Source organism: Oncorhynchus gorbuscha, linkage group LG15, assembly GCF_021184085.1.
Source record: "Oncorhynchus gorbuscha isolate QuinsamMale2020 ecotype Even-year linkage group LG15, OgorEven_v1.0, whole genome shotgun sequence".
Lineage (NCBI taxonomy): Eukaryota > Metazoa > Chordata > Actinopteri > Salmoniformes > Salmonidae > Oncorhynchus > Oncorhynchus gorbuscha.
In genome coordinates this window covers 64,993,572-65,004,047 of record NC_060187.1, presented here as the reverse complement: position 1 = coordinate 65,004,047, position 10,476 = coordinate 64,993,572, and the positions used below count along the sequence as shown (strand labels likewise).

The following is a 10,476-nucleotide window of genomic DNA, read 5'->3' as shown; positions in this document are numbered from 1 at the left end:
ACCTGTAACTACATCCCCTGTACCTGTAACTACATCCCCTGTACCTGTAACTACATCCCCTGTACCTGTAACTACATCCCCTGTACCTGTAACTACATCCCCTGTACCTGTAACTACATCCCCTGTACCAGTAACTACATCCCCTGTACCAATAACTACATCCCCTGCACCAGTAACTACATCCCCTGCACCAGTAACTACATCCCCTGTACCAGTAACTACATCCCCTGTACCAGTAACTACATCCCCTGCACCAGTAACTACATCCCCTGCACCAGTAACTACATCCCCTGTACCTGTAACTTTCATTGGAAGAGGCTAGGCAGGTAACTAAAGATGAGTTTATACACTCTGGATCAATGCAGTTAAGACACCGCAGCATCTCAACTGAAAAACAAGAAAATACCAATACACATTAAACAAGATAATTGACCTATATTGTGTAAATGCAATTTAGCTATGAAGGATATTAACACAGGTATTTGGGAGTGACTCAGTCAAGTTGGTAGACCGTCATTGTAAATAAGAATTTGTTCTTAACTGACTTACATAGTTAAATAAAGGTTAAATTAAAATTTAAAAGTTCATCTTTATCTCGCTAGATTGCCATCTCAATGTGAGAGTTCAGAAGTGTTACCTGAGCAAAAGAGAGTGCAGATGAGACAGTCAGGATCAGCATCATTGTGAACGAATAGACAGGCATGTCAACCACAGTGGTACTCTGGGCTGGTAGACAGTTGCTTCTGTCTTGGATTGGTGGGCTTTGCGGAGGGGGTGGAGCATGGTTGGCAAGGCTTTGTGAATGTGTACAGGAGGAGTAAATGAAACTGTTTCTGCACAATTACATTTCTAGGGAAGCAAGTCAATAGGCACATAGTCCTGGGCAATAAGTACATAAAATAGATACAATTATAAGAGTAAAGGATAAGATAAAGAAATTATACTATAATATTATATTTTGGGGGGGGATACAGACCCTTTGTGTGGGAGGAGAGCGTTCTTAAATTGCCTTGTATCTTCTGTTGTTGGGAAGCCGAGTCGGGGAAGGGGAAGGCTTGGATAGGGTAAGGGTAGGGGTTTGTTTACGGACACTGTTTAGGATACAGGGATGAGTCGGTTAGTTATCTTGACATTTTACTCAATTCGTTCTGCTTCCCACAATAAGTTGGGTGAATGTTGACCCATTCCTCCTGACAGAGCTGGTGTAACTGAGTCAGGTTTGCAGGCCTCCTTGCTCACACACACTTTACAGTTCTGCCCAAAAATGTTCTATGGGATTGAGGTCAGGACTTTGTGATGGCCACTCCAATACCTTGACCTTGTTGTCCTTAAGCCATTTTGCCACAACTTTGGAAGTATGCTTGGGGTCATTGTCCATTTGGGAGACCCATTTGCGACCAAGCTTTAACTTCCTGACTGATGTCTTGAGATGTTGCTTCAATATATTCACTAATTTTCCTCCTCATGATGCCATCTATTTTGTGAAGTGCACCAGTCCCTCCTGCAGCAAAGCACCCCCCAACATGATGCTGCCTAATCAAATACTTGTTCTTATTCTGTCGGTATCGATAGTCTAAGAGTTTAACCACGTGGGATGGTTAAAAGATTTAGCAGTCTGGTCTGCAACCTTTGTCCTCTCGTAATTGAGGGAGACATGGTCTGTTGAGAAATTCTCAAAGTGGGTTTTTTATTCGGAACATCGAAAAGTCTGTTTCATGATGCCACGTCCTGTCTGTACCCCTGGGGGCATGCCACGGACTTAGTGAAACTTTTTGGTAATTGGAGTTTCCTTCATTAAACAGTCCAAAATCACATTACACAATTTTACAAACAGTATCATCCTCATTCATCTTATACAACAATTAGATGTAAACCTCATATCTGAGGCTATTATATAAACAGCGTTATGGTAATGTGGCCGTATTGTCTCCCATGAGTTTCTCCAAATTGTACCAGCCGGACCAGTTCGTAGCTGGATTCTTCACCGATCTTTTATACCTTCTCCAGAACATAAATGTTGTTCGGACCTCAAGTTCTGTGAGGTGGAAGAAATTCCTTTGTTCTCTATGAAAATTCACTCTGTCTCTATACTGTGGCCATGAGGAGATAATCTCCTCTAAGAATGTACAACCTCTCTCTGAGCACAGCAGCCTAGGTGTAGGAGACAGGGAGAGGGGGATGGGGCTTGCTGTACCCAAAGAGGGCAATGTCATGACCTCCCCCTCTGAAAAAAATGACAAAACAAAATAAAATACTTAAATGTTTTCTTACATCTGCGGGCCTGGTGCAATTGCAAAGCACATTATTACATAACCACGTGTGTGTGTGTGTGTGTGTGTGTGTGTGTGTGTGTGTGTGTGTGTGTGTGTGTGTGTGTGTGTGTGTGTGTGTGTGTGTGTGTGTGTGTGTGTGTGTGTGTGTGTGTGTGTGTGTGTGTGTGTGTGTGTGTGTGTGTTTTTTTATGAGATGTGCATGTTCTAGATAAATGGTTGATCTGATTCCTGTCTCCCATCACATCATTGAATTATTACACATACGTGGTTATGAAAACCATAACACATATGCCATAATATTTCTATGAAAATACCATTGTTCATTGTTTTCTAGAACGCATAAAGAAATGCTTCTAAAACGTAGGTGTTGTGTTTCACTTTTATCTTCTCCAAGTACATTAACATACAATAGCACAAGGATATGGGCAATTGCATCATGTACAGTTCTAAGAAAACACAGCTAAATGAATGTACTCAATATAACAATATTCACAGAGTAAAATAAAAAACTTGCCTGTCAATGAATTTAAACATGGATTTTTCATACACATAGAGAATGTTACCTACAATATACACAATATTTCAAGTCCAGAAAACAGTGTATCCTGTCCTCCAGATTACATGATTGGTAATAAATGCTCTGGATCTGTCAGTCCAGTGGTGACCCTCCACCTCACACAGGGTCAGGTGTTCACTTCTTCCTGGAATGACCACGTTGACGTGTCGACCCTCCATCCCGTTACACTGGAAGGTGCTGGAGAAGCCCCCAGGTATAGAGGAGATCACAGCACACCTGTACAATCAAACATAATGATAAGTTACTGCAGCAAAGGTGTCTATGACACGGTTTTCACCCTGTCATATGTGAATTACACACTTTAGCACTAACCCATTTAAGACTTTACCGACTGTAGCAGATTTAGTCAGTTAGAACGCTTATTGGTTCCAGGTATAACTCTTTTAGGTTCAGTGTAGAACCCTCTGTGTAAAGGTCTTTACACTTTTGTTCCCCTGGGATTGTTGTTGCCGGAGAGTCTCCGATGCAGATCTCAGCTCAATTCAGTCTGTTGGGAACACTGTCCACTGTGTTAGTGATGATGATGGAGAACACTTTGTAGGTCTTCAGGAGGTCCAGTCTCCACCAGGGGTTATAGTTGGTTTTGGTGTGGGTGCAGGAACACATCGGCATGAAAACCATATCGGTTCCCATCGATGGCATTGTTAGCAAACCCAACACCCATACCATGATGACTGGGTGGCCTTTCCTGTCATCACCACATTCATTCCTGTTCAGAAATATCTGTGCAACACTGTATAGTAACTGTAACACTTTATATGAAGGGGGTATACATAATGCATTCATAACACCTTCATGAAACCGTTCATGACCCTTTCGTCAATGTTGCAGTTTCATTCATAACAACTTTCATAACACATTTTTTCAACATCAAGAACCTTGAAAATATAGACATTTTCATTACAAGTTATTTTAGTAGAAAATCTAGTGGGAGTGAGCTGGATGGTTGTTGATATTAGTCCTGCACACCACAATGCCTCTGAGCTAAAGCCAATGCCACAAGCTAAAGCCAGGGCATTAGCTTGTGGAGCTAATGCAAGTTCTCATGTCTTGGTCAAGGTTACTCAACACATTACAGTAACATCAATTGCTCTGGTGCTTTCCAGATCTGAGATCAAATAGCATTTGAAATCTTTCAGGGTTTGCACTTTTGGGACTATTCCAATGGTTCCACTGTGCCAGGCAAGCTCAATCATTTGACATGTACTATTTACACCCAGGTCTGACTGCAACCCCTAAAGCAGGGGTGTTAAACCCAATTCCTGGAGGGCAGAGTGTCTGCGGGTTTTGGGGCTTTCCTTTATTAATCAATTAAAATAATTGATTAGTTAGAAACTCCACTCACCTGGTTGTCTAGGTGTTTAACAAAGTAATAACAGAAATCAGTAGACACATGCTCCAGGAGTTGATTTTGACGCACTTGCCTTGCTGTCATTATGGCCTTGAGCAAGGCATATAAACCCCTTAACTGCTACCTGGGCAATGCTCTGAGGCTTACCCGGTGCTCCCAGAATATTCCGTGAATAGTGTGTCAGGGGGTTGGGCACTGTTACAGTAGAAATATTAATTTCCGTGAACTGATGAATAAAGAGATATTCGAGGGGTCTTTTATTCAGAAAATGTCTTACGAATTATGTTGAATAAATGTGTTATGACTGTTGTTATGAAGGACACTGCATCGCTTATAAAGCTGTTATGACTGGTTTCATGAAGGTGTTTTGTATAGATAACCGCCGAAATAATGGAAACACTTGAGTAAATTAGGGCTACACCCAATCACCCTAAATCACCCATTAAATACTCTTACAATCCTGTGTTATTTATTCTGAGGAAATGTTCACATGGTATATGTAAAAGTAATAATTGAGGATATCTCTCTTTCCGCTTATATTTATATATAATGTAGATCATACATTCTACTGTAGTAGGTACTCAGTTATAGATTTTCTGATATGTTTTCTTGATCATGTGACATGTGTAATTATAATTGTAATAGAAACCAGGTGTGTGTGCCGACAATTTTGTTTTCACCTTTTATTTATGCACTTTCTTGCATTATGATTTTTTGGACACCATAGTGTTCTAATAAACATCTTAATTTTGCACTCAAGCCTCAGTTTTGGATTTATTCATTTTTTCGACCGTGTGTGGGCCTCCATCTCCTCCAAGACACCTCCAGGTGTCACCCATATTCCCCTGTGTAATTCATACCTGTGTTTTCTGTCTGTCTGTTGTCAGTTAGTCTTGTTTGTTCAAGCCTACCAGTGGTTTGTCTCAGCGCCTGGGTTTCCCCACAAGTCGCTCTTTTTTCTTGTCTCTGACCCTGAGCCGTCCTGCCGTCTGGTACCTTGGCCTCTGCTCTGGATTATCGCCCCCTGTCTGCTTTGACCTGTCGTTTGCTTGCCCCAGTGGTTATAATAAACATTGTTACTTCACACAGTCTGCATTTGGGTCTTACCTTGATTCCTGTTAATAGAGGCAAAAACAGACTGGTGGAGTGGATAATTTATTTTCTCAGCTGCACCACTCAGTGGTGACTTTTGAATGCATGCATCTGTATACCAATCCCGAGTGGCGCACCGGATTTGGCCGGTGTAGGCCATCATTGTAAATAAGAACTTGTTCTTAACTGACTTGTCTAGTTAAATAAAGGTAAAAAATGTTTTTAATATATATATATATATATATATTAATATTGACAAATCTTAATTTTTAACACAGTCAGTGTTAATATTCAGTGGTGCAAAGTACTTACGTAAAATACTTTAATGTACTACTTAAGTAGTTTTTTGGGGTATCTGTACTTTACTATTTTACTTTTACTTTTACTCCACTGCATTCATAAAGAAAATAATCCAATACGGATCTCAGCACCATTCAGTCTGCTGCAATAAGAAAGATTATTTCTGTTGGTGATGGAGAACACTTTGTAGGTATTAAGCAGGTCCAATCGCCACCAGGGGTTAAGGTCACCAGAAGTTTGAGTGAAGGACTTTTACTTTAACTCCACTACATTCCTAAAGAAAATAATGTACTTTTTACTCCATACATTTCTCCACACCCGAAAGTACTTGTTACGTTTTGAACACTTAGCAGGACAGGAAAATTGTCAAATTCACACAATTATCAAGAGAACATCCCTGGTCATCTCTACTGCCTCTGATCTGGCAGAATCACTGAACACAAATACTTCATTTGTAAAGATCTCAGAGTGTTGGAGTGTGCCCCTGGCTATCTGTAAAAAAAGAACACACAAAAAATGGTGCTGTCTGGTTTCCTTAATATAAGGAATTTGAAATGATTTACACATTTAATTTGACTTTTGGTACTTAAGTATATTTAAAATGAAATAATTTTAGACTTTTACTCAATTATTTTACTTGATGACTTTCACTTTTACTTGAGTAATTTTATATTAAGGAATCTTTTACTTTTAATTAATCAAGTACTGTATGAATGTTGGGTAGTTTTTCCACCACTGTTAATGTTGATGTGGTTCTGTAAACTAAGCTGCATCTTACACAGGTATTTATACACCAGTCACCAAGTTATTCATCTCGAGATGTTTTTGTCTTCTACATGTAAAATGTGCCACACGTCGTGTAATCAGCCTAGATAAGGTTCAAGAAATGCAACTTTCCTTACATCTGTGGGCCTGGTGCAATTGCAATCCACAATGTGACATAACCAAGTGTGCGTGTGTATGTGTGCGTGAGCTTGTACATGTGCAGCAACAACTTGGTTTTGAGAATTCTTAAAGACATTGTTATAAACTATGGTTGTACCTTTTGTAGCGCCTACTTTCCATAATTGTATGCACAGAGTATCATGGGTATTGCATTGTATGAGATGTGCACATTCTAGATAAATGGTTTAATTGATTCCCATCTCCCGTCTTATCATGATTTAATTGTTATAGCTACTGACGTGGTTATGAAACCCACGTGAATAGACATAACACAGGCCATAATATTCCGATCAAAATATATTTGATCATTGCTTTCTCGATGACATTAAGAAATGACTCTGAACCGTAGGTGTTGCGTTACCCTTTATCTTCTCCAAATACATTAACATACAATACAGTACAATGTTAGGAGCCGTTACAGTATGTACAGTTACAATGAAACGGATCTAAATGAATGTACTATACCTATATTTACCATGTGAAAGTAAAAAGCTAAACTGTTAAATGTATTTCAACATGGCTTTTCCTTACAGAGAGAATGTTACCTACATATAAGTTATCTAAGCATATTAAGCCCAAAAAACAGTGGGTCCTGCGCTTCACGTTCAGTTTTAGGAATAAATGCTCTGGATCTGTCAGTCCAGTGGTGACCCACAGACCTCCACCTCACACAGGGTCAGGTACTCCTTCCTTCCTGGAATGACCACGTTGATGTATCAACCCTCCATTCCGTTACACTGGAAGGTGCTGGATAAGCCCGCTGGAATAGAGGAGATCACAGCACACCTGCAGGACGAAGCAGAAACTGATTTAGTACAGCAGTAACAAACAGTAAGTGACACATCTTACACAGCGCCTTGTGGACGTACAGTGAGCCATTCAATGATATTGACAACTGTGCACATTACTTCATGTAGTAAATCTAAAAGTCAGTGTGCACAGAGTAACGTGAAACAGCCCGAGGTTATATCGTTAGTATGGACTGATAATCATATAGTTCACCTGGGATTAACCTCTCGCGAACAGACTACGTAACATAAGGTATTGTGATGTCTGTCATAAGAGTCCAGGATACGACAACTAACGACCAATGGTATTTCTGGTACTTTGGTTTTCTGTCACTGTTTATTTGGACGTATCAGGATTGGGTTAAGGTGGTGGGGGGATTTCAAGCGATGATTTCAAAACATTATTTCAAGCTAAAAGTTTTCGGAAGTTTTCGGAAGCCTTTTCTAGTCTCACCAGAATATATTTCCATAAATCTCCTCTTAATAAAACCTAATTGAGCATCTAACAGAATTACGCAAGATTTTAGTTCTGGGTTTCCGAGATTTACCTGGGATTGTTGTTGCCATTGTTGTCGTCCAAGGAGTCTCCAATACGGATCTCAGCACCATTCAGTCTGCTGGAATAAGAAAGATTCTTTCTGTTGGTGATGGTGATGGAGAACACTTTGTAGGTATTAAGCAGGTCCAATCGCCACCAGGGGTTAAGGTCACCAGAAGTGTGAGTGCAGGAGCCGTGTTCCATAGCATTGTCACGGTTCCCATCAATGGCATTGTAAGCAAACCCAAACCCATGCAATGACGACTGGGTGGCTTTTCCCCGTAGAGCCACATTCTTTCCTGGATAGCGCAGGGCAAAATAGTTGTAGGGATTTCAGCATGTCTATAGGTGCCACTAGGCAAATGTTACCAAAGTTTTCTATATTTCCAAGTAGATGTTAAACTAATGCTCTGAACATTGATTACTGGTAATTATAATAATAACCTATAAGAGTGATAGTCTTACTTATCCTTACCAGTTGGGGCGAGGTACCCATAAACCTCCACTTCACAGAGTACTAGAGTGCTCGTCTTTGGTAGAACCACAGCCACATAACGTCCTTCAATACCTTTGTTCCAACTCAGAGTGAGAGATCTACCTGCTGGAATGGAGGTAATCACCCCAGCTCTAGAAGAAAGTGAGAGAGAATGAGTGAGAGTGAGTTTTATCTACAATTGCAATAATATTTGATTTTTTTTTTTAAATGAAAGTATTTGTGATCTTACAGTGTGTTGTGAATGCCATTATCCTGTAAGGATTTCCCAATGCGAATTTCAGCACCGTTGATATTTGTGTGGCAGCAGTCATTAGAGGCATGACATGGCATTAGAGGCATGACTCCAACCGTTATATGGGTTATCGACAAGGTCTGACTGTGTAGCTTTTCCCCACAAGGCAAGATTTTCTGCAGGAGGATAAAATTGTTTGACTGCAGGGGAGCATTTTAATGGTGCATATGAGACAGAATAATGTGTGGTTATAATTTTATAAATGACAACAAGACCTGCCAATCTAAAGGGCATCATATATCTAGAGATAACAACAAAAGGAAGTGTTTACTTGGAACAATGGCACCAGATGGTGTTACTAGAAGAGCCAGCAAGAGAAAGAACATGGCCTGTCTCATCCTCCTGGAGTGGAAACAGAACAAGCCAATGTACTGATATTGTGGCAAGATATACAGAGGTTCAGGCACAGTGCAGATTCAGACAACGAACTTTCACAGTCTCACGTCAAAATTAGACGTTCATCCATGTTTCTCAAACATCACATTTTTAAGTTGTTGCAAACATAACATTTTGAAGTGTTTAAGGCTAAATTTAGGCATTAACTCTGAATTTTTAAGGTTAGGGTAAAGTTTAGGCATTAGCTCCAAAATCTTAAGGTTAGTCATTAACTCAGAATGGTTCAAGTAAGGGTTAAGGTTTGGGATAGGCTTCACACATAAAGCTCAAAAACAGCTTTCTCTCACTGGATTTCAACTTGCAACCTTTGGCTAATTAGAGGCAGATGCTTATGCCTATCTGCAATCTCTATCCACCTTTCCCTAGCACAACTGAATGCTGATTGAAGGTAACAGCGCTCACCGCTGCTCCTAGTGGTCGGTGTCCACATTATCTCCCGATGTCCTTAGACATGGATGAACGTTGTCTGAATCTGCAATGTGCCTGTACTTCATTCAAAGACTCAATCATGGACACTCTTACTGACAGTTGTGGCTGCTTTGTGTGATGAATTGTTGTCTCTACCTTCTTGCCCTTTGTGCTGTTGTCTGTGCCCAATAATGTTTGTACCATGTTGTGTTGCTACCATGTTGTTGTCGTGTTGTGTTCCTACCATGCTGTGTTATCATGTTTTTCTGCCATGCTATGGTGTCGTCTTAGGTCTGTCTTTATGTAGTGTTGTCGCTCTTGTCATGTGTATTTTGTCGTATATTGTTATTTTATTTATTTATTTTTAATCCCAGCCCCTGTCCCCACAGGTGGACTTTTGCCTTTTGGTAGGCTGTCATTGTAAATAAGAATTTGCTCTTAATTGACTTGCCTAGTTAAATAAAGGTTAAATAAAATACAATAAATAAAACTTTGAATACTGACTTGTATCACGGGTGACCTGGCTGGATTCAGTGGTATAACATTGCTCAGCAGCCTGTTCTCTTAGAGTAGACGTAGCACAGTCATTTAAATATGTGACCCTTCAATTAACCCTTTAACCTAACTCCAAAACTTAACCCTAACCTAGCTAACGTTAGCCAGCTAGCTAACGTTAGCCAGCACGTTAGCCAGCTAGCTAACGTTAGCCAGCTAGCTAACGTTAGCCAGCTAGCTAACGTTAGCCAGCTAGCTAACGTTAGCCAGCTAGCTAGAATTCATAACATATAAGGTAAGAAAATTTGTAACATATAGTGCATTTTGAATTTCGTAACTAGGTTTTGAAATTCGTAACATGTAGTACAGTTTGCAAAGTCATAATATATATTACCTTTTGCAAATTTCTAACATATCGTACGTTTGGCAAATTCGTAACAAATCATTTGAATTGTAATTCGTAACATATCATACGAAATGGTTCATGGACATCCACAAGTTAAAACAAACCAAGTGAACGAAATT

The 10,476-nt window shown here is 39.9% G+C and overlaps 1 protein-coding gene and 1 pseudogene across 1 annotated transcript; both read right to left on the bottom strand.

The window, feature by feature from the left end:
- Nucleotides 1-383: 383 nt before the first annotated feature.
- On the bottom strand, nt 384-5,040 carry LOC123997301 (annotated as a pseudogene).
- Nucleotides 5,041-6,886: 1,846 nt separating this feature from the next.
- On the bottom strand, nt 6,887-10,124 carry LOC123997774 (fucolectin-4-like). The gene is made up of 5 exons (XM_046302323.1): nt 8,924-10,124; nt 8,590-8,768; nt 8,340-8,491; nt 7,875-8,163; nt 6,887-7,324 (listed from the first exon to the last, which is right to left on the bottom strand). The coding sequence occupies exons 2-5, from the start codon at nt 8,697-8,699 to the stop codon at nt 7,255-7,257; spliced, it is 621 nt and encodes a 206-aa protein (XP_046158279.1). The 5' UTR covers nt 8,700-8,768; nt 8,924-10,124; the 3' UTR covers nt 6,887-7,254.
- Between the last annotated feature and the right edge of the window lie 352 nt (nt 10,125-10,476).